Source organism: Salminus brasiliensis, chromosome 15 (assembly GCF_030463535.1).
Source record: "Salminus brasiliensis chromosome 15, fSalBra1.hap2, whole genome shotgun sequence".
Classification (NCBI taxonomy): domain Eukaryota; kingdom Metazoa; phylum Chordata; class Actinopteri; order Characiformes; family Bryconidae; genus Salminus; species Salminus brasiliensis.
Genome location: NC_132892.1, coordinates 31,443,436 through 31,468,435, shown reverse-complemented (window position 1 = coordinate 31,468,435; position 25,000 = coordinate 31,443,436). Strand labels below are relative to the sequence as shown.

Genomic DNA, 25,000 nt, shown 5'->3' with positions numbered 1-25,000 from the left:
TAACACTGACCCCTAACACCCTCAACCACTGTTACACCACTGACCCCTAACACCCTCAACCACTGTTACACCACTGACCCCTAACACCCTCAACCACTGTTACACCACTGACCCCTAATACCCTCAACCACTGTTACACCACTGACCCTTAACTAACACACTCCACACTGTTACACCACTGACCCCTAACACCCTCAACCACTGTTACACCACTGACCCCTAACACACTCCTCACTGTTACACCACTGACCCCTAACACACTCCACACTGGAGTGTGTTGCAGGGCAGTGGAGCTGGCCTGTGTTCTACATACACCACTGACCCCTAACACACTCCACACTGTTACACCACTGACCCCTAACACCCTCAACCACTGTTACACCACTGACCCCTAACACACTCCACACTGTTACACCACTGACCCCTAACACCCTCAACCACTGTTACACCACTGACCCCTAACACCCTCAACCACTGTTACACCACTGACCCCTAACACACTCCACACTCTGTTACACCACTGACCCCTAACACAATCCACACTGTTACACCACTGACCCCTAACACCCTCAACCACTGTTACACCACTGACCCCTAACACACTCCACACACTGTTACACCACTGACCCCTAACACACTCCACACTGTTACACCACTGACCCCTAACACCCTCAACCACTGTTACACCACTGACCCCTAACACACTCCACACACTGTTACACCACTGACCCCTAACACACTCCACACTGTTACACCACTGACCCCTAACACCCTCCACCACTGTTACACCACTGACCCCTAACACACTCCACACTCTGTTACACCACTGACCCCTAACACCCTCCACCACTGTTACACCACTGACCCCTAACACACTCCACACTCTGTTACACCACTGACCCCTAACACACTTCAACACTGGAGTGTGTTGCAGGGCAGTGGAGCTGGCCTGTGTTCTACATGTAGCAGCAGTCATTTCTCTCTGGGGAAACAGGACACACACTCTCACACACTCTCACACACTCTCACACACTCTCACACACTCTCACACACTCTCACACACTCATTCTCTCTCTGCCCCCCCCAGGTATCGAGGTGTGGAATCCAGCGTTCGATGTGACTCCTCATCAGTTGATAACGGGTGGTATTATCACTGAGCTTGGAGTCTTTCTGCCCTCTGAGCTACAAGCTGCGCTGACCGGCCGCCTCACCGCACTGTAAAACCACGGCGCCCCCGCTGGCCAGGCTGTGTTACTGCACCGCACTCTACCACGAGCTTGGAGTCTTTCTCTCTCACTTTCTTTCTGTCTCTCTTCACAGTGGTGGTAGCTGCTTTAAAAAAACAAACAAACACATCAAGACGCTTTCTCTCTCTATCTGTCTCACTCTGTCTCAAACACACACACACACACACACACACACACACTCACACAGATATATATGCACACACACACAAGTAAGGGTGGAATCGTAAAATCACGTTTTCACAATTGTATAACCCAGGGACAATTATACACACACACACACACACACACACACACTCCTCTTCCTTTCCTCTCTGTCTGTAGCCTAGCTTTCAATAAACTGGGTTTTCTTTACTCTTAGATTACTTACTCTCGCTCTCTCACTCTCTCTCTCTCTCTCTCTCTCTCTCACTCCTTACCTTGCCTGTTCGTTCTCTCTCTCTCTCTCTCTCTCTCTCTCGCTCGCTCTCTTTCTTTCTGTCATGCTGTCTCTCTCCCTCTCTCTCCCTGGCTCAGCTCCAGTCTTTAATGAAGGGTATATTAATTAGAGTGGTTTACCGGAGGAGAGAAACTGTTTTATCTGAGGTTAGACGATGTTTTGAATCCGCAAAATGTTTCAGAATCAAAAACGACTTTCAGTTCATTTAAATTCATTCAGTTCTTTTAAAGAGTAGACCAACGGTGTCGAATCCAGGTCCAGAAAGGAAAAATTCCAACTGCCTGGATGGCTCTGCTGCAGCTCGGCAGGTCCAGAAAGTCAGTTGGAACTAAATCCTGGGGTGGATTTCTGACTTTCTGGACCTGGATTTGCCACCTTTTAGAGCAGACTCTTAAGTAGCTGTGATACCGGATTAGCTAAATGGTCTTTTACTTTAGCGCTCTGAAAGTAAGGGCTATCCAGTAGTGTACATATGTACAAAATCACAAAATTAGCATTGATTTGCATAAAAAAAAAATCTTTGGAACACAAACACCCTCGCCGTGAGTATTGATTCGTAAATGAGCTCATTGAGCGGAAGCGAATTGAAATGTTATATTAACATTTTGTTTTTTTTGGGGTTTTTTTACGTTTGGGGTTGACGTCCCCAAAAATTAATCGACATATACATCATCTACTTAAATAGCGACCTGTGTGACGTGCTATTAAGCAGATATTTAGACATAGAAAAAGACTGCGTACTAGTGTAACGAGTAATTGCGTTAGGCGTTAAAGATTATTTAAAGTTCTAGGTAAAAAAAAAAATTGCCCGTAAAACGATTCGATTTCTATAAAAATACAGGCAGATTTACATACCGATTTACACAGCGATTGCACTGCTGCTAATTTACCATCTGTGCTCCGCCCACAAATGCAACTATGCTAGTGGTAAATTCGTTGTTTTTAACGTAATCGGCGTAGCATAGCATTTTAAACTAAAAACGATGTTACGATGCTACGTAACTCTAAACAAACGTCGTAGCAGTCTGATCTGAAGAACTCACCAACTTTAACAAAGTTGTGTCCTACTGTCCAATCTAGCAACAGTAGCTAATTATGGAAGCCCATTCCCACCATCTAAAATAAACACAATAATCTAGCACTGAATTTTATTTTTCATATGAGTGAACTGTTGTCATTGAGATGCTAAGTCATTATTTATTTCTCATTATTATGAGGTAGTAAGTCAATATCCTGAAATCCTAAGTCCTTATTTTAAGGTTATCTTGAGATTTTGAGAATATATCCCATGATTTTAAGATATTCTCAAGATCATTTTGAGATGCTATCTCATTATTCTAAGAGGCTATCATTATTTTAAGACACAAAAGTCATTATTCTGAGATAGTATTTCATTATTTTGGGATCTTATATCAAGATACTGTCATTATTCTGAGAGGCTCTATCTCATTATGAGATGCAAAAGTCATTTGTCTGAGAATCTCGTTATTTTGGGATATTATCTCAAGAAACTGTCATTATTTTAAGACACAAAAGTCATTATTTTGAGATAGTATCTCATTATTTTGAGATGCTATCTTGTTATTTTGGGATCTTATCTCAAGATACTGTGTAATTATTTTGAGATGCTATCTCATTGTTCTCAGAGGCTGTCTCGTTATTTTGAGACACAAGTCATTATTTTGAGATACTATCTCATTATTTTGATATCTCATTATTTTGGGATCTTATCTCAAGATACTGTCATTATTTTGAGATGCTATCTTGTTCTCATATCTTGAGACACTAAGTCATTATTTTGAGATGCTAAGTGAATATTTTAATATAGTATCTCATTATTCTGAAATAGTAAGTCATTAGTAAGTCAATAGTCAATAGTAAGTTATTATGGGGCAATATCTTGATATTTTAAGAAACCTTCTGAGATCCTTTACCCTTTTGGAATAAAAAAGATCTGGGTGGTGGGTATGGGCTCGCTATTGAAGAACATGTTTGTGGGCAAAGCATGGAAAGGCTCATGAACAGCAGTATTCAGACCGGGCAGGACTTTAAATCCTCCTCAGCGTTGTTTTATAAAGTTGGTAAAGCGGCCGAGGTACGTCTTCTCAGACGTTCTGTAAATGGGTCAGTGGGTTGTGTTAGTTGTTGTCAGCGTGGAAAAAAACGGTGCTATGGAGCTAGACTACACTATACCTCAGTAGACTACCCAGAATCCTCTGCTCCTGCAGCGTATAATTGTTTATTCCCCATTGTGAAGTGTAGTCTTGTGTCATGTTGGACCACAATCATATTCGCACACACACACACACACACACACACACACACACAAACACACACAAACGTATTCTCACAATCCGGTCAGGGCCTTCACATAATAACGCTAACGGTGAAGTCTCTTGGTTGACAGTGGATTTGAATCCGTAAAGGAATGAACACCTGGACTGGTTAGCATCCATAGCTTGTGTGAAACATCTTGGAGACCCAGCGTTGAAAGATGCTAAAGATGCTAATACTAGTGTGGCTAACAGGGGATGCGATGCTACGAGTAAATAAGCAAACAGTGACGTAAAGAAATTCGTAGCAGTTTAGCAATCATGCCGATTAGCGCTGACTAGTTCATTTTTTCAAAAACAGTAAATTAGCTAACAGCTAACGAAGGTAAACGTTTGCTAACCATGAATGAACCAGTCTTGCCAGTTAGGCTAACGGGATACCCTGCTAATTGGCACTAACTAGTAGCTTTTGTTCATTTTAAGCAAATTTAGCCATTTAGGCTAGGCTGATTAGCACTAACTAGCTAGGGCAGATTTTATTTAAGCAAGCGTTACTTAACACTGAAGGTCTTGCCTCTCAGACTGGCGGAACGCCATGCTAATTCACTGTTAGCCATGCTAGTTTTGGCTGTGCTCTCCTAGTAAACGCTGAGATGCTAGCCAGTACCTGTGCTATATCACTGGCTTTGGCTTTGAATGTAACGAGGCCAGTTCTCCTCACTGCCTTACATGACCAGCAGACACACCCACCACACTCTGATTGGTTGAATCGTATGGCCACGCTCCCCATACCATCCCCTAGCCCCACCCTTTTGTGGTGTCACTATCCGAGCCATATCGGACCAGAACAAAAATACAAAATATGAAAATATGAATATAAGAAGAATTTCCTTCTCCTCGTTTCGCAGTTTCCGTTGCCCTCCCCCTCGTCACGTTAAAGCTTTGCGTTACGTTAATATGAACGAAGCAGAGCTAGGATGGAGCGTGTGTTATTATTCTATTCTATCCGCAAAGAACAACGACATGTAGCACCAAATCGATCAACTCCCGTCTGTAAGCGCATCCGCCATCGACTCGCATCTGTCCAGAACGCAGTCCCGACCTTCCCAAAAGCGACAACATCGCCGTCACGGTGTACGCTGTGTAAATTGCTAGACCGAAGTGGTCTTCTGTGATTGGACGCTTTCGGGAAATCAGGACCGCATCTCTGTTGTGCTTTTAATTTTTGCAATTTTAATATTTTGTAAGGGGGGGGGGGTGTTGACCTTCTGGAGAGTCAATGTAGCAAATTTCGTGGCCATTTGTGTGTTCACTAGATTTGATTCATTCAGAGAAAAAAAAACAAAACAAACAAAAAAAAAACAACAAGGTACGAGGTTTCATTGGTTTCTCATCATGTTCACTCTTCTTTGGCTGTTACCTGTTTTTTATTATATCTCTATAAATATATATATATGTATACTCTATATCTCTGAATTGTGGTTCTTGGTGATGATAATTAATCGTTGAAAAGCTTTCATGGGAAGGCCTTCGTTATACATACTGCACCCTGCCACACGAGGAGCGTATTATCGCTGACGTAGCCAGTCATGTGTCGCTGCATCTGAACACACCAGAGCAAGACGTTGTTCTACTGGAGCAGAAAGACGAGAGCTTAGCTTGTCCGTGCTCCACCCGCAAAAGCGTTCTTTGGTGGCTACCGTAGACCAGCGGAGTCATACCTCCGTCATCCTGTAGTCTGCGCTGTGGTCGTATACGGGAGCTGGAGATCTAAGCAGGGGTAGACAAGGGTAGACAACCTGCGAAACGACTGCCGTAGCTGAAAACAAACAGGGGAAATGGTCGCTAATGTTGGCCAGCTCTAAGCGTGGCTGTTTCTTCACCACTGGCTCTAAAAAAATGTCAGGAGACTTAGCCAGCATGCTAACCGCTAAGCTAGTTCCTCGGCACGGGCAGTTGTATGCAGTTTTACACCGAACCTCAGTGTTCTGCACTGTACTGTGTGTAATTATATGGTATAATTATACTACCTTGTGTCTTATTGTTTGTGCTAACAGAGTTAGCTAGCATGCTAATCACCTCGGATAAGCGGAACTGTGTAAAACGCCCACTGCCACTAACTTCAGTCCCATTTACATCAATTTTAATTAGCTCTTAAACATTCCTCCACAGTGTAGCAACTCTTGTTGTTTTTGTTAGCAAAAGTGCTATTCAGCAAAATAGCAATATTTAACATTTCATTTATGTTGTTGGTGTGTGAAAGATTACACTGTTCTTCTAGATTAGCTTAAGGCTTATGCTAACGTTATGACCTTATTGCTTCCAACCTGCCCGGATTTGATTATCTACAATAGACGTCACAATCCAGCTCGATCGCTTAGCCCGATAGCCGAACAACACCGCGCTATGTAGCCGATCTGAACTCTTAGCCTGGGTTCCAGCCTAACAACAGTAGCTATGAGAGAATTTCTTTTGTAGGTGGAGCTAATTCTGGGATGTAGAACTGGATTCAGCCATTAGCGACGAATGTAGTACGAATTCGGAGAAGCATTGATGTTCCTCACATGGCGACCGTGAACTGTCGAGAAGTAAATGGGGGTACGTCAAGGTCGGGTAATTGGCAGTAACAGAAAAATGAGCAAAAAATCGGATTAAATTGAGTTTGTTAGACAGGCTTGATTCTATTTTTTTAGCTTAACCTTATTACTGACTTGTTTTAGGCTAAAATAACCTCTTAGTCACAGTACATATGTAAGCTAATGTACATAGGCTAATAATCTAGGCTAATAAGCTAAAGGGCTGCCATGAAAACAATAATATGTACAATTCCAGACGGAAATCTGATCATCAGCCTTTATTTAATATCAGACCATCATGAAGAGCCGTTAAGATCAACCTCTGGTGCCAAAAAAAGACAGTATTTTTTTTTAACCAATGAGAGCGCACCTCGCTGATGCTTCAGCCAATGGGAAGGGTGCTTGGAGGACGGCTGCGTGAGTTTGAGAAGACCTCCCTGTGTGTGTGTTCATCCTGGTTTATTATGACTGCTAATCACAGCTAGGTTCTGTTTTGTATAACGTGGAAATAGCTGGAGAAAAAAAGACTGGATTTTATACATATGTATATGAATATAATACTGTATACAGCATACATGAACTACGAATGGTCTCTTTCACTTCAGTACAATAAAGAAGAGGGGAAGCAGTGCGCTGCTGGTGTCCTTATTTTGCCATTTTCAAAATAATGTATTTAATAATTTCATATATATATATATATATATATATATATATATATATATATATATATATATATATATATACACACACACACACACACAATATATGTGTATATGCACACAGCCATGACAGTATTTTAAAGGCTGTGTACCTCAGAGGTGTGTCTACCTGTAAAACATTAGATTAAACCCAAATAAACATAAAGTCAGTGGTCAGTGAGAGTGTCTACCTGTAATTAACTCTATATAACATTAGATTAAACCCAAATAAACATAAAGTGAGTGGTCGGTGAGATTGTCTACCTGTAATTAACTCTATATGACATTATTATAAACGCAAATAACCATAAAGCAAGTGGTCCATGAGGGTCTACCTGTAATTAACTCTATATAACATTAGAATAAACCCAAATAAACATAGTCAGTGGTCAGTGAGAGTGACTACCTGTAATTAACTCTATATAACATTAGATTAAACCCAAATATACATAAAGTCAGTGGTCAGTGAGAGTGTCTACCTGTAATTAACTCTATATAACATTAGAATAAACCCAAATAAACATAAAGTCAGTGGTCAGTGAGAGTGTCTACCTGTAATTAACTCTATATAACATTAGATTAAACCCAAATAAACATAAAGTGAGTGGTCGGTGAGATTGTCTACCTGTAATTAACTCTATATGACATTATTATAAACGCAAATAACCATAAAGCAAGTGGTCCATGAGGGTCTACCTGTAATTAACTCTATATAACATTAGAATAAACCCAAATAAACATAGTCAGTGGTCAGTGAGAGTGACTACCTGTAATTAACTCTATATAACATTAGATTAAACCCAAATATACATAAAGTCAGTGGTCGGTGAGAGTGTCTACCTGTAAAACTCTATATAACATTAGAATAAACCCAAATAAACATAAAGTCAGTGGTCGGTGAGAGTGTCTACCTGTAATTAACTCTATATAACATTAGAATAAACCCAAATAAACATAAAGTCAGTGGTCAGTGAGATTGTCTACCTGTAATTAACTCTATATAACATTAGAATAAACCCAAATAAACATAAAGTCAGTGAGAGTGTCTACCTGTAATTAACTCTATATAACATTAGAATAAACCCAAATAAACATAAAGTCAGTGGTCAGTGAGAATTGTCTACCTGTAATTAACTCTATATAACATTAGAATAAACCCAAATAAACATAAAGTCAGTGGTTGATCCCACTGAAGACGAGCGTCCAGACTTTTTTCTGTCCTGCACCGAAGTGGTGGAACGAGCTTCCTCTGGGTGTCCGAACAGCAGAGTCCAACACTCACTGTCTTCAAACCCAGACTGAAGACCCCCCTCCTCTTCTGAGGACTTGGGCGAATAGCAGAATCTTATGGTCACCTTATTGACTTGTGTTTAGTAGAGTCTAAACTTTTTTAGTCTATTTAAACTAGCTGAGGTTCTTCTTGAGTAAATAGTGAAGCTCTTTAGTAAGTGGCTCTGGAGAAGATCGTCTACTAAATGCCTTAAATGTAAATGTAAACATGGAGAACTGGCTTCCTTGTGGGCTGTTAAGCTCTAAACAGGTGGGCTGTGAGGTGGACGAGGTTGAGAACCCCTGATTTACAAACACTTACACTTGCATCTTACTGAAGAACTTCCATCTCTCTCGATCAGCAGAGGCGTGTTAGGCTAACAGAAATCCACTAGAGGTCACTATGTCTTTCAGCACACCAGGACTTTGATTGACACTTGGTCTCTTTTCAATGTGCTTAGTAAAGATGCCTTGTCTTGTGTATGTTTCAAAAACTGCAATAAATTGTTGTTATTGTAACAATAACATGTTCTTGCTGAGGACATTAAAGGAGCTGTCCTTAATATTTTTTCATTTCAACTGAAAGCAGTAGTCTTTCTCAGCAAAATGATTCTAATAAATGGAGTTTTTTTGTTTTTTGGCCACGTCACACGTCTTGATGTTCTTAAGTCACATTCACAGCCATTGAAAGAGGATCCAGCATTGTTTGCTGGTGACCCGAGCAACCACGGCAACCGTCGCTAATGGGGCTGATAAAAGCAGAACGGCTACTGCGAGAGCTTCGGCCTTCATCTGCTCTTTCACCCACTGTGTAAATGTAAACTTGCAATGTTTAGATTCATTCGCTCTGAAAGGCTCTGCAGGTTCAGTGCAATTACACATTCTCACCAGAGAGGTCTCCAAAAGCCCAAATCCCTGAAATCCTCCTTTAAAGGGTTTATAAGCACATGAGCTGAACATCTCTTCCTATGAAGGAACGGAATGAATACCTGAACGTTGAGCTCAGTGTTCAACGTGCCGCCCTGGACCCCGGGCGCTTAACCGAGCACCCGAGTGCCTGTACAGGTCCTTAACGCAAGAGACTCTCCTGCTGTGGTGAGGAAGGAGCTGTTTCCCCGGGTGAGCAGTGAGCTCTGCTGCAGCAGACGTAGATGAGGGGTATACTCACAGTGGCTCACAGAGCGTCAGCAGTGGTGAGGACAGAAGAGCAGCACATTCATTCACTCATTCAGCACATTCAGCACATTCATTCACTCATTCAGCACATTCAGTCACTCATTCAGCACATTCATTCACTCATTCACTCATTTACTCGTTCCCTCATTTACTCATTTACTCATTCACTCATTTACTCATTCACTCATTTACTCATTCACTCGTTCACTCATTTACTCGTTCACTCATTTACCCATTTACTCATTCACTCATTTCCTCATTCACTCATTTACTCGTTCACTCATTTATTCATTCACTCATTTACTCATTTACTCATTCACTCATTTACTTGTTCACTCATTCACTCATTCACTCATTTACTCATTCACTCATTTATTCATTCACTCATTTATTCATTCACTCATTTACTCGTTCACTCATTTACTCATTCACTCATTTATTCATTCACTCATTTACTCGTTCACTCATTTCCTCATTCACTCATTTACTCGTTCACTCATTTACTCATTCACTCATTTCCTCATTCACTCATTTACTCGTTCACTCATTTACTCATTCACTCATTTACTCGTTCACTCATTTACTCATTCACTCATTTACTCATTTACTTGTTCACTCATTCACTCATTCACTCATTCCCTCCTTCAGTCCTTCACTCATTCCTGTTAGATTTTAATACGCTTTATGTTTGGAACCCGTCTATAACACCCTATCTTTTGGTCCACAGCCATATCTGACCAATCATTAATGGAGATTACAGTCAGCGCTCAGTCTGTGGCTGAATTTCCCGTAAATCCCAGTGTTTGAGTTCTCTGTTGAACGTCTGGCTGTTCTCTGTCTGCACTGATCTCTTGGGGAAATCTCATATGGATACGTGGAGTTTTTACAGTGACCTAATTACATACGTGTGTGTGTGTGTGTGTGTGTGTGTGTGTGTGTGTGAGTGGGTGAGTGTGTTGTCTGAGCAAAAAGCTCCAGACCTTCATTCTAATCCAGAGGTAAACAGAGGTGGGCTCTTTCTCGTTGATGACTTTGGCCTTGTTTACTGAAATGACTTCTTCACATGGGTGTGTTTATGTGCCTGTAGTAGAGAAATGCCTGCAGGTCAATTCAGCTCAGCTTTACTGTCATTATACCAGCACAGGGTTGTACAGTGTCCGGCGCAGTAATGGACAGAGGGTCAAGTAATGAAGTAGAAATGTTGGTTCTCTAAACTTTACTGGAGTAATTCTTTATTTTTCAGACTTTTTACTTCTACTTCTTACATTTTCACCCAATTATCTGAACTTTCTCCTCCTTACACTTTAAAAACAGCCTCGTTACTCCTATTTTATTTCCCTTTGTTCTCATTCCGGCTCGTCATCAATAAAAACCCTCTCCAGATAAATCTCTCCATCCGGAAAGTGTGAGTCTGATCCTGATTGGATGAGAAGTATAAACACACACCATTCTGACTCCCTATTGGTTTATAAGAGATCATCACACCTGCACCCGTCCCGTCCCTCTCCAGCGAGCTCACAGCAGACGTCTGTAGTCTAGTATGAAGACTGTGTCCGTGGCAGAGACTCAAGAGAGCTGCAGTGAAACGTCCCGACTGAGCCCCACATTTACACTCCAATAAAGCTTATTGATCACACGCCTCTGAAGTTTGACTTTCTGCAGCTTTACAGAACTTCTAGACAACGACCCCTCATATTTTCCTCCATGAAGCTCATGTTAATGCTCAGTAGAGCACAGAGACGCTCCTTTAATAGAGCTGATATTACTGAAATGCTTCATCTTCAATGGGCAGATCTGCAGCTGAAACAGGAGCCTAGTGCAGCCCAACATTTTTAACATCAACATTTTAATAGATCATTCTCCTTATTATGGCTTTTAGAGAAATGGGTTTTTGGGGAGGGGGGGGGGGTAGTGCACTATAGACCCCTGTGGCGCGGCCTAAGCTTTCGGTCTTTGTTTTCCTTCCATTACTTTTACTTTTCTACTTGAAGTCGTTCTGAAACCAGTACTTTTACACTGTTACTGGAGTAAAAAGCTTCAGATGATACTTCAGCTTCTATAGAAGTCTTTTAAAACCTAGTATCTCCACTCACTTCTACCTGAGTGATGGATGAATGTCAGTAGTTCTCATACCTTTAGTAATGGGTTAAAACATGGGACACTAGACAGAAATTAGAAAAAAAAAAGGGAAAAAATTATATAATTAATAATTAAATTAATTTAATTTTTTTAAATCGTGAACTTAAGAAAAAAAAGTAAGAATATTTAAGAAGACTTTCTTTAGACACGTTTGTGAACTCAGCCCCAGGTCCTCTTCTTCTTGTTTTAGGATACTAGTGGTTGGCAGACCAACTACAGGTGCAATATCGCCACCTACTGAGCTGGAGTGCGAAGTAAGACCTCAGAATTTTAAAAAAGTGAGGAGGAGGAGGATAAGGAGGAGATTTGTTTTAACTGCTCTGAATAAAATGATACACCCCAAAACACTCAGAAATTTAATGAATTAACTAATTCCCTTCAAATTCCCTTCAAAGACAAATACGTGTGAGACCTCTCAGTGAAGCAGTCCAGCTCAGGAGTCTAGCCCCTTTACCCCCCTATCCCCCTACCCCCTATCCCCTACCCCCCTTTCCCCCTACCCCCTTACACCCTACCCCCTTACCCCCCTACCCCCCTACCCCCTTACACCCCTACCCCCATACCCCCTTACACCCCTTACACCCCTACCCCCATACCCCCTTACACCCCTTACCCCCTTACACCCCTACCCCTTACACCCCTTACACCCCTACCCCCATACCCCCCTTACACCCCTACCCCCTTACACCCCTTACCCCCCTTACACCCCTTACACCCCTACCCCCATACACCCCTACCCCCATACCCCCCTTACACCCCTACCCCCTTACACCCCTTACCCCCTTACACCCCTACCCCCATACCCCCCTTACACCCCTACCCCCATACCCCCTTACACCCCTTACCCCCTTACACCCCTACCCCTTACACCCCTTACACCCCTACCCCCATACCCCCCTTACACCCCTACCCCCTTACACCCCTTACCCCCTTACACCCCTTACACCCCTACCCCCTTACACCCCTTACCGCCTTACACCCCTTACCCCCCTACCCCCCTTTCCCCCTACCCCCCTTACACCCCTTTCCCCCTTACACCCCTTACCCCCTTATCCCCTATTCCCTTACCCCCATATCCACTTACCCCCTACTCCCTACCCCCTTATCCCCTCCTCCCCTCCCCCTCCCCCTCCCCCTCCCACCCCCAGCTCCTGCACCTTGTTACCGTTGAACTGACTGGGGGAAAGCACCCCCCCCCCCCCCCCCCCCCCCCCCCCCCCCCCCCCCCCCCCCCCCCCCCCCCCCCCGTCGCGGTGACGTCACCGCGCGCTCCACCAATCAGGCGCCTCTCCGTCCGGCCGCGCTTCCTGCCGGAGCTCAGCGCGGAAAACTGCGCTGATCAGAAAACGCTGAAAATAAACAGCGCGGCTCAGAAACCCCCCCAAACATCCCCCCAAAACATGGAGCGGTGACCTGGGGCTCGGCCTGGTGCGCGGTTCCTCATCACCTCGACGGCAATTAGGAGCGGGACAGTGTAGGAAGGAGTGTAGGAGAGGAGAGGAGAGGAGAGGAGGGAAGGGGGGACCCGCCATTGGATTTCCCGTTAGCTTTAGCTTAGCTTAGCATAGCCTAGCTCGACGTGCTAACAAGGAGAGAGGGGGACAGGGAGAGGGAGAGCGGGGGAGAGAGGGGGTCAGAGGGGGTCAGAGGAGAGGCAGAGCTGCTGGATGGTTGAAGTTGAAGGTTGCTGCGCTGTTTGTTGAAGAAATACGGCTCAGATTCTGACTGGGCTTTTCCATTTAGCTTAGCTTAGCCTAGCCTAGCCTAGCCTAGCCTAGCTGTTAGGAAAGTTACTCACACACACACACAACACAGGGCAGAGGCCTACTGACACACACACACACACACACACACACACTCACACTCAGAGTGCATGTGTCTGGAGTGTCAAGGATATAAACAATACAAGTAACCCGGGATAAAGGTGAGGATGTCGGCCCAGGCGCAGATGAGAGCCATGCTGGACCAGCTGATGGGCACCGGCCGGGACGGTGAGTGTGTTTTCTGGGTCAGAACCGGGGCTGGTTTCGCTGTAATGAGGAAATTAGTGGAAGTAGGAAATGCTAGCTACTTTAGCTTAGCCTAGCTTAGCCTAGCTTAGCTTATCTTAGCTTATCTTAGCACAGCACATCATAGCTATCATGCCTCACCATGCTGGATGGGGGGCTGTCTGGTGTAGCTCAGCATCCAGCCCAGCCAGCCAGCTACCTGTTGTAACAGCAACAGGGCCAGGGAGGGCAGCTGTGCAGGGCTGTGACGATACACCGGTTTTCACGCTCGATTCGATATTAGACTTTCAAATTGATTGAATAAGATCGATCAATTGATTGATCGGCTTATCTTGGTCGTGACCCGGGATGAGCCCATGTTCTGCAGATCTGCGGAGTCTGGGGTGGAGGAATACACCTGTATCGATACGATATTATGTTCGAGATTCAGCTTTGCCGTTGCTCAGAAGAAGTGTAGCGTACCTCACTTTTACAGAGGCAGGGTTTAATAATGCACGCTGAAAATATCCTCACGATATTTAATAAAGCCACTGTCACCATGTGGGCTCAGTACGACATGATGCGATATCTTAGGGCTCTAAGTTTAAGAATACCCTTCCACCACCATCTCCACCACGTCCCACCGGTTGCTCTTTTAAACCCAGACCTCAACGCCATGGTAGATGACGTGGCAAGAAGGGAGTCTTTAGAATCGTCTGTCTTCTCCTCAGCTAATCAGCTTCCTTCTAGCTTCCGGACCTTCGCGCTCCTTTGAACATTCAGAAGTTCTTACAGATCTATTAAAGCAAGCAGATCAGAACTGAACTAGAACAGTACAAAATGTGGGCCGTCTCATAAACCCCCAGCTGTTTTTACCTGCTCGGGTCATCTGATCAGAAGTAGCACCGTGTGACACAGTGTGTCTTATAGCAACACATGATCATGTATTATCACTCTCTGTGTGTGTGTGTGTGTGTGTGTGTGTGTGTGTGTGTTACAGGAGACACCATGCGGCAGCGGATCAAATTCACAGATGAGAGAGTGTGCAAAAGTCATCTACTGGAGTCCTGCCCTCATGATATCCTGTCAGGCACAGTGAGTGTAGAGCATCTCCATCCAGAGCACTGCTCTCTCTGTCTGTCTGTCTGTCTGTCCATCAATCTCTATCTCACTACAGTCATGTGAAAAAAGTTCGGACACCCCATGAAAACCTTTAACCTTTGTCTTTTTGAACGTCTTAAAACATCTGAAGGTCTGATCTCCATGTGATCAGCACTGAGAGATGGAGGTCATCTAACTTAACTCACACACCTGAAGAAATTATTTAATCATCATTTATTAAAATGGAATTAATAGAAATTTAATTTTTACTGTGAGGATAAAGTTCACACAGTTATTACTTCTTCAAATGTGTAGAATTAGGATCAGGTGCAGGACATCAGAACATGGTTAGGGAGGATTATTCTGGAGGAGTCTGTCTGATCTAAACCTCAGACGTTTAGTCTGGTCTGATCTTGACTGAAGTTGAAGTGGGGGTGAAGAAGATCACCAGCATGGTCAGATCCAGAGAGCTCTCTGAGACCTTCAGAAAAAAGGTTGGAGATGCAGAGGAGTCTGGGGAGGAGGGTTTAAGAAGATCTCTGAACAGTTCCACAGAAATCAGACGGCAGCTGACCAACAAGGCCAGATCAGACCGTCCCCTAGCAAGTTCAGCTCAAGAGCAGAACCACAAAATGCATGAATAATTCCCAAAACAGTCTTAAAATGTCATCATGGGAACCTACAGGAAGCTCTCTCTTGGAGAGCAAGGAGGAGACCCTTGCCGTCAAAAAAACAAAGAAAAAAAACATCAGAGCAAGACTAAATGTTTTTCCAGAGAAGACCACGACCTGGACATCTGGAACGATGATCTTTGGGCAGATGAATCCAAAGTCAGAATATTTGGACGCAGTAACAGAGGACCTGTTTGGCATAACCCAGAGCACAATAACCCATATGAGCTGTGGAGGTGGAGATGTCAGTCTGGGGCTGCATTTCTGCAGTAGGGTTTGATGAGCTCTCCAACATGGAATCCACTAGGAACTATTTATTGTATCAGAGGGAGCTGCCTGAGGAACATGAGACTGAAACTGAGCTGAAATGTTGCGCAGCTGAAAGATTTCTGCGTGGAGGAGTAGGAAAGACTTTCTCCCAGTTGATGTCTAGACGGGACTGGTTGATCATTTTAGGAGACGTTCCCTTCAGCGAGGAGGGAAACTCCAGCTATCAGGGCTTAGGGTGGCCTTACTTTTCCTCATGACTGTATCTCTCTCGGTACGATTTCTTTTATATTTTTTTTCTCTTTAAATATATAAACGTTCACTTCTGAACATGTGTGTGTACACTTTGCAGCGTATGGACCTGGGGGAGTGCGTGAAGGTTCATGATCTCGCTCTGAGGGCAGACTATGAGATCGCCTCCAAACATCAGGAATACTTCTTCGAACTGGACGTGAGTATGATGGAGCTCATGTATGCTGGGAGATGAGATGAGATGGGGTGGGGTTGGGGGGGCTCCTTTATTCTAGGAGGTGTTGTATCTAATGAACCTCAGACCTCAGAACCTCAGTTCAGTAGTGGGGTTCTGTACCACAGATGATCAGAGACTATCTGATCGTGTATTGATTGTTGCTGCTGTGGCGAAGGTGCAGGTGATAATGGTGGTTTGTGTTTGTCCAGGCTGCTGAGCACTTGCAGTCGTTCATCGCGGACTGCGACCGAAGGACCGAGCTGGCCAAGAAACGATTGGCCGAGACACAGGAGGAGATCAGTGCAGAAGTCGCTGCCAAGGTAACCACCTATTAAGTGTCATTCCAATGGATTTGAACTTTCCAATGGCAAAACTAGAGATGGGCAGATCAGTGTTTTTGGGCTAGGTAACGATCACTGGTCACTTTCACCGAGATTGACCAATCTGGGATATCAATCGAGCTTTAATCTTTCCAATCAAACTTTGGTAATGCATCATGATACAGGGCTTCAGTCACATCGATCTCCCAGAGAGAGTCCGTGAATTCCCATCCAGAACTGCGCTGTGGAGCTCTAAGTGTTGCTGCTCACTGATACTCTCTGTACTGAGCTGAGTGAGGAGCTCTCGAGAGCTATCCAGTTAGTAGCACACTGTGGATCTGCAGCCGTGAGTAAGGTCTGTAGTGCCATTCAGTGGTTAAACGAGGAACTGCAGCCTCTCAGAAGATGCCTATCGCATGATCTGCGTGACCAGCTCTCAGGATTAGCAAAATAAGCAGCTGTTCGAATATTTGGTCTGAAAATTGACCCAATGCTGTATATATACATAGCCAGTCGACTCTTCCATCTCTAGACGATTCCTTTTGCTGTAGAAATTAAAAGATGACATAAAGGATTATGATGTTTATATTTCTGCGCTGTTCACCCTTAGCCCGGCAGAACCACACACACACACACACACACAGACAATAGCAGGACTGATAGCTGATGAAGATAAGTCTTATCTTGGAGCACACACACACACACACACACTGGGGATTCCTTTGTGTGTGTGTGGAGCTTCCCCCGAGACTCTGTCTTCGGGCCGAGAGGATATCAGTTAGGCAACGTTTTAACAGAGGTTTCGTACACCTGGTGTATAGAGGCATTTTGGCACAGCTGACAGGAAGTTCAGAATGAGTGTTCGTCAGTGTCCATGTGTGTTTGAATACACGTGTGTGTGTGTGTGTGTGTGTGTGTGTGTGTGTGTGTGTTTGTGTTTTGCCGCATATGTCGGAGTTTGCATAGAATATGATAAAAAAAATTGTTTAATAAAATGAAAATCAATGGTTTCTATTCAGCATTTCGCAAAGCCACTGAAGCACCTGTTCAACAGGGCTAGTTCTGCCCTCTCTGTAGTCATTTATGAAGCTGGTCAGTGTTCTAGGAGCAGTGGCGATGTCCTCAATCCCCTCAGAAAGTGTATAATACTATAAACAGGCTCTTTCAGCTCTGTTGTGTACATATGCAATCCTAGGATCTCAACAGTTCGATTTGAAATTGTGGAAAAATAGACAATAAAACATCGCTGCAATTAATGACAATGAACTTCTTCCACCTCACGATACACTGATGCAGGTTCACACCCGTGACTGTTGTGGTTACGGTTCGCTTTAGGACTTTCCGCACTGTTGCGGTTGGGGCCGAGCTCCGGGTCAGAGTTGGGATTAGACCTCCGGTATGATACACTGATTGGTTGTGCTAACGTTTACACCAGAGCTTGTACAGTAACTGTGTGTGTGTGTGTGTGTGTGTGTGTGTGTGTGTGTGTGTGTGTGTGTGTGTGTGTGTGTGTTCTGTTCCAGGCGGAGAGGGTTCACGAGCTGAACGAGGAGATCGGAAAGCTGCTGGCTCGAGCGGAGCAGCTGGGTGGAGAAGGGAACGTGGAGGAGGCTCAGCAGGTCCTGGAGAAAGTGGAGAAGACACGAACCCTCAAAAAAGAGGCTGAGGTCAGTCTGGGGGGCATTTTCAGTTTAGTACTAAGTGTTAAAGTTCAGGAAACACACACACACACACAGCAAGGACAAATGACACTATTATTGACAATCAATCAGCAATAAGGGTGAAGGTATGAAGGTAAATGATGAATATATAATAATAAACATATATATAATGAATATATTATTTTCTAAATGTATATCACTCTACAGTCTACAGTCTGTCCTTGGTCATCTAAGCCCCTGACGTCCTTTATTCTAGAATTATAGAATAATCATATTGATCATTGTGGATTGAATTGCCTGATTTTATTTATTTTTTATTTATTTATTTATTTTAAGATTAAGATTATGCGCCTCATATTTCTTTTTCTTATTTTAGATTTGATTGTTGGTTCTTTTAAAATTGAAGCTGTTGAGTGACTCGGGATTATGCCAGGCGTACGCTCCAGTTTGACCAGCAGGTGGCACAGAATGGCTGAGATAATATATGAATGTTTGTATGGCATTAGCAAGTGTCTGTCTGTCTGTCTGTCTGTCTTCAGGACGTATACCGGAACTCCATGCCAGCTTCCAGTTTTCAGCAGCAGAAGCTGAGGGTGTGTGAGGTCTGCTCCGCCTACCTCGGTCTCCATGACAACGACCGCCGTCTCGCCGACCACTTTGGCGGGAAACTGCATCTGGGCTTCATCGAGATCCGAGAGAAGCTCGAGAAGCTGAGGGTGAGGACTGAAAACAAACTTCACAAACAGCTTTTAATTAGGCACCTGTTTACCTCGTTAGTGTCATTATTATTATTATTATTATTATTATTATTATTATTATTTATTAATCATTAAACACTTTCGGAGCTTCTACAGTGATTATGCTAGACCTTTTTTTATGACATGGTCACAAGGTACATTGAGGCCACAAAGTATAATATCCACTAAATATTATTATTAATATTATTATTGTTATTATTATTAATTATATTTTTTTCCTTGTGTATATAATATATATTCTCTATCTCTCACAGAAAGCTGTAGCGGAGAAGCAGGAGCGGATGCGGATGAGACGGAGAGAAGAGAGGGACCGGGAGGAGCGGGCTGAAAGGGAGAGGGAGTGGGAGATGGAGAGAGAGCGGGAACGTGAGCGAGAGAGAGAAAGAGAGAGGGAGCGAGAGAGGGAAAGGGAAAGAGAAAGGGAGCGAGACCGCAGAAGGTGAGTTACTGTCCCCTGGGTCTCAAATGATGTCCCATTCATGGCACACTGGACTATGTCAAGTTGTGAATATGGTTAATATTCAAACCCTACTGAAGTAGTGCACTACGTAGGGAATAGGGAGTAGATTCGAACACTGTAGGGAGGTGGGGCAGTATGTAGTAAATAGGGAATTAATTTGAACATAGCCTGAATAGTGCACTACATGGGGAATATGTTTCGATCTTGCCAAGAAATAGGGCACTATATAGTGAATAGAGAATAGTTACAGATGTATCCCAGAAATGGTGCACTACGTAGGGAATAGGGAATAATTTTAGACGTAGCCTAGAAGTGGTGCACTACATAGTGAATAGGGAATAGTTTTAGGCATAGCACAGAAATGGTGCACTATATAGGGAATAGTTTGACCTAGCTTAGAAGTGGTGCACTACATAGTGAATAGGGAGTAGTTTTAGACGTAGCCTAGAAATGGTGCACTACATAGTGAATAGGGAGTAGTTTAGGCATAGCCCAGAAATGGTGCACTATACAGGGAATAGTTTGACCTAGCTTAGAAGTGGTGCACTACATAGTGAATAGGGAATAGTTTGACGTAGCCTAGAAGTGGTGCACTACATAGTGAATAGGGAATAGTTTGACCTAGCCTAGAAGTGCTGCACTACATAGGGAGTAGTTTGACGTAACCTAGAAGTGGTGCACTACATAGTGAATAGTTTGACGTAGCCTAGAAGTGGTGCACTACATAGTGAATAGTTTGACGTAGCCTAGAAGTGGTGCACTACATAGTGAATAGTTTGACGTAGCCTAGAAGTGGTGCACTACATAGTGAATAGTTTGACGTAGCCTAGAAGTGGTGCACTACATAGTGAATAGTTTGACCTAGCTTAGAAGTGGTGCACTACATAGTGAATAGTTTGACGTAGCCTAGAAGTGGTGCACTACATAGTGAATAGTTTGACGTAGCCTAGAAGTGGTGCACTACATAGTGAATAGTTTGACCTAGCTTAGAAGTGGTGCACTACATAGTGAATAGTTTGACCTAGCTTAGAAGTGCTGCACTACATAGTGAATAGTTTGACCTAGCTTAGAAGTGGTGCACTACATAGTGAATAGTTTGACCTAGCTTAGAAGTGGTGCACTACATAGTGAATAGTTTGACCTAGCTTAGAAGTGGTGCACTACATAGTGAATAGTTTGACCTAGCTTAGAAGTGCTGCACTACATAGAGAATAGTTTGACGTAACCTAGAAGTGGTGCACTACATAGTGAATAGTTTGATCTAGCTTAGAAGTGGTGCACTACATAGTGAATAAGGAATGAATTTGAGCAGAGCCTGTCTGTGTTGTCTTCAGTAAAAAGTTCCAGTGGTTTCATTGCGTCTCTGTTTTCCGCTCTCGCAGGTCGAGATCTCGAAGTGGAGACAGATACAGGTGAGTGACGGCAGTGAAGCGCTTCTTTGACCACCGAGGGGCTCTAATGCTAACAGTGCTAACGTGGAGTTCACGGTGACGCACCGCTGCCGTAGTCTTCATGTTTATCCTGTAGCTCGCTCTGGTGCTTCTGTTTAATCAGCGTTCTGGTTTCTCACTCCTCTCTCAGGGACGGCGGGAGCTCCTCTCATCGCTCTCGGCGACACCGCTCCTCTCGCTCTCGGGACAGAGATCGAGAGAGGAAACACAGACACAAAGACCGCCACCGCTCGCGCTCTCACTCGCACAGGAGGAAGAAGAAAAGGTGATCAGATCAGCAGCAGCAAACAAATTAAGGACTTATCAACTTATTTAGACGCTTATTTATATTATTTCATAATTATATCAGTCTGTATGTAAGAAAACAGACACTCTATATAGTTTTCAAGAAAAAATAATAATATTCCCCTCTCTCTCTCTCTCTCTCTCTCTCTCTCACTCACTCAGGTCCTCACACACCAGAGAACGGGAGCGTTCAGCCTCGCAGGAGCGATTGAGGGAGTGTCCGGGAGAGGACAGGTGGAGGGATGACGGGCGGAGAGACGTGGAGAGAGAGGTGGGCGAGAGAGGGAGGTCTCCCCCATCATCTCCGGAGACGGGCAGACTGAAAGGACGAGAGAGATCCGTCTCGCTGGAGAGAGAGAACCGCTCCAGCTCTGAGGAGAGGGAGTCCGGAGAGATCTAGAATAGACCGAATGGGCGAGAGAGAGAAAGAGTGAAAGAGAGAGAGAGAGAGAGAGAGTGCAGTCACTATACTTTTACACTGCTTCCTGTCTGTGTTCATTACTGTGCGTTTAGCCGATCTGTCGGTCACTGGGTGGGCAGCAACGGCAAAAAAAAAGAGCATCAACTGCCAGTTAATGGTGCAGGATTGCCTTCCCCAGGCTCCGCCCACTTTTTTTTTTCTTTTTTTTTTTTTCTTTTGCATAGCAACTAGTTCTAGGTTAGCCAAGCTTTACAAAACCTTAATCAGTGAAGTGTAAAATACACAGGGCACAGCAGGTTTGCCACCATGCTAATATTGCCTCTATCACACGACTGAAATTAGCCATGCTTAGTCAAACCGAACACAAGCTTTTCACTCAAATACAGAATAAAAACTACTGGAAATTAATAACGCAGTAAAAATAGAAGCAGGGTGGTGCGACAGCTCGTCGTCGGTTAAACGGCATCTTGATCGGTGATCTCTAAGGCTTGTCCAACCTACTAGCGGTTGCTATGAAAGATCAGAGCTGTGGGCAGAGCTCAGTTAGTGTCAGACTTGTGTGTGTGATGCCAGAGGTCTGGGAAACTGCCGTAGAGACAGAGAAATCTGATCAGGTGAATTAAACTCGGTTGTGTTGGGTCTGATCTGAAGCCTAAAGAGTTCAGACTGGCAGGTCTGATTTTTCTAATGTCTGATGCTCGACCAGAGTCTAATGCCACGCGTCCCACGCGCTCAGCTAGGTTCTCAAACCTCACCTAACTGCAGCCTTTATTAGAGTAAATTGGATGAAATGGATTTAAAAATTCCCCTTTGTTTGCTTGTTGACTGTTCGGCCCTCATGAACTTGAGTTTATGAATTCATGCTACATACACACAACCTCCAGCAGCAGTTTGCAAAGCTGATGGTGATTCGCTGTGAAACGTTCTGTAAAATCTAGGCTAAGAACAAACGTGGCCCTGGAGAAATGCCACCTTCAGCTGGCAGATATCAAGACGACCTAGCCGAACAGATCAGGTCTGTTGAGTATTGGACTAAACCGCAGTGCCGGCGGTGATCCGCCACCATTGAAAACCCAGGATTAGACCTAATTTGCAGGTAGATCTACTAATTAGCCCTCTGCTGGTGCAATATTTACTTTTTTTATATTTACTTTTTTTCTTTCATGTAATCTGATCGATTCAGGCATTTAAAGGAAACATCGTTCCAAATCTGAACCATTCTGAGCCAGTAGAAATGGCTCAAACCAATTTGGAATGAAATCTAATGAATTAAACATGCATTCAAATTGAAGATTTCTCTCACTGTTCTTCTGTAAAGTTCTAATTTTGGAGATACAAGGTATTATGGCCTTGATTATAAGGGCAATTCCGAATGTAGTCAATCCACCCAGCCGTGTTTAGTGTCGGAGCTGACAAGTAATGGATGTCAGTGGTCAATGACTTGAGGATTTTGATCCTACGTTAGCCTTGTAGCTCAAGTGCAGAATTAACTGAATTAACGTCTGATCTAAGAAGAGGGGAAAATTACGAAAATTTGGTTTTTCGGAATTCGCCCCGTCTTTAAGCTTGTCGCCCATCCAGTGAGTCATGAATCAGCAGGAGCGTGTTGCAAAAGTTGGTGTGTGTACTGGTGTGTATGTATGTGTATGTATGTATGTATGTATGTATGTGTGTGTGTGTGTGTGTGTGTGTGTGTGTGTGTGTGTGTGTGTTTAGTGAGAGTGATCAAGAAAGGAACATTTGGTGAAATGGTGGGTGCCTCAGTACAGCGAAGGTTTCCGATAAGGTTGTGCATTCAGAAACGGAAGAAGACCACCAGAGGACTCTGAGACGCCCTCCACCCCCGACCCCACCCCCGTTTCACTTGATGTATCAGTGAGTTACTAGAGGAAGAAACCCCACGGAGAGGCCGAGCTACCACTGAAGCTGTGTATTTTCTTTAAAAAACAAACAAACAAACAAACAAAAAAACACAAGTGGTGTATTTTATTTTTCCTCATTTTTGTTATTATTGTTATTGAACATTGACTATTGATCATCACTGTTGATGCTTATGATGTTTATGCAGCTACTATGAGGCTGGATTCACTTGTTGGCAAAGCGAACCGTTTCATTCTTTTTATTTTTGCTTTGTTTTTTTAAGGAATTTAACTGAATGTAGCTTCTTTTAGGTGACCGGGGTGACCTTTGTTTACTTCAGCTCTTGAGTGCCTCCTTAAAATGAACAGTTTAACACCAGGTCCCCTCTTCCCAGTTACAGGTTTACTCTCCTGGGTGACGTTAAATTCCTGCGTATTTAGATTAAAGGCTGTAAACAGTTGCTCAGAGCGGTTTGATGAGAAATGGGTTGTTGTAAGGAAACGCAGTGAGGGTGGTGGTGATGGGAAGCAGGCGTCCATAACTACAACACAAGTACGGAAACTACCACCACCATGTGTTTCGTACGTAATGGTAGTGATGGTTAAATAACTTTTTAAAGTTGAAAGCTCTGTAAACGAAGTCCTCATCAAAGCATTTAATGTAACAATTTCTGTAGGGGAGCTTCTAGAGGTTGGCAGTTCAATTCTTCAGGCGTCTGGTTTCTTCACCGCCACTGTGAACGAACTTTCTTTCTCTAGAACGAATTTATTGGTTTCACATCAAACCAAACTCTGAACAACTTTGTTTACATGTGAACTATTTAATTATGCAGACCTTAAACCCATGTGCTCATTTTCCCAGTAGTTAAAGTAATGAAAACATCAAGCCTCTCACACCTTTGAGGAATGTTGATTTAGAAGTTTAAGTTAAGTGGGTGAAATTTCCCTTTGTTTGCTTGTTGACTATTTGGCTCCGGTTTCATAGTGCACACCCGGTTTGGTTTGGTGTGAAAGAGGAAAAGCGTGAGTTGGCGAATTCGTGCTACGAACACGAAACCTCCAGCAGCAGTTTACTGTGAACGCAAGCGCTGTTTTCTTCAGAAACAACACCACTTCCTTCCAGGCGTATTTGTACATTTGGTTACATTGCAAGCCAGCTGTTTCTCTTGTTACCATGTTGTGTGCAGAATTTTCTTCTTTTTTTTTCCCTCCTGTTTTACTTTTAGCTAATTTGCTGTGTTATGAACTTATCTGATCTCAAATTTGATCCTTCCCGCTATACAATTTAATAAACCAGAAAATTCAATGCTACGGAAATGTGTGTTTCTTGCCTTTGAAATTAGGTCAAGTCATGATTGGAGTGTTCACACACACACACCCCTTTTTGTAATCGGATTTATTTGGTAAATCCGAGTTAAATGATTGGATGAAAAGAAAAAGAAAGAAAAAAATTATGAACCAAAAAAACATTCTTA

At 43.5% G+C, this 25,000-nt stretch overlaps 2 protein-coding genes across 2 annotated transcripts in view; both read left to right on the top strand.

Moving 5' to 3' along the window:
* mri1 (methylthioribose-1-phosphate isomerase 1) overlaps positions 1-7,160 on the top strand; it is a 17,694-nt gene extending 10,534 nt beyond the window's left edge. The window contains exon 6 of the mRNA XM_072657328.1: positions 1,088-7,160. Coding sequence (XP_072513429.1) covers positions 1,088-1,221 — 134 coding nt within the window. The 3' untranslated portion in view covers positions 1,222-7,160. The remainder of the gene's footprint in view (positions 1-1,087) is intronic.
* A 6,288-nt stretch (positions 7,161-13,448) lies between these two features.
* On the top strand, positions 13,449-24,836 carry LOC140535806 (putative RNA-binding protein Luc7-like 1). The gene is made up of 10 exons (XM_072657320.1): positions 13,449-13,805; positions 14,803-14,897; positions 16,194-16,292; positions 16,520-16,630; positions 18,154-18,297; positions 18,831-19,007; positions 19,304-19,488; positions 20,892-20,921; positions 21,091-21,225; positions 21,408-24,836. Exons 1-10 carry the CDS (start codon positions 13,745-13,747, stop codon positions 21,643-21,645), a joined length of 1,275 nt encoding a protein of 424 aa, XP_072513421.1. The 5' UTR covers positions 13,449-13,744; the 3' UTR covers positions 21,646-24,836.
* Positions 24,837-25,000: the final 164 nt, after the last annotated feature.

Bases quoted from the DNA above. Each gene is read 5' to 3' on its own strand.
- LOC140535806 (XM_072657320.1), top strand. From the start codon at position 13,745: ATGTCGGCCCAGGCGCAGATGAGAGCCATGCTGGACCAGCTGATGGGC. The intron at 16,631-18,153 runs GTAACCACCTAT...GTTCTGTTCCAG, and splicing joins GTGCAGAAGTCGCTGCCAAG to GCGGAGAGGGTTCACGAGCT. The intron at 19,489-20,891 runs GTGAGTTACTGT...CCGCTCTCGCAG, and splicing joins AGGGAGCGAGACCGCAGAAG to GTCGAGATCTCGAAGTGGAG.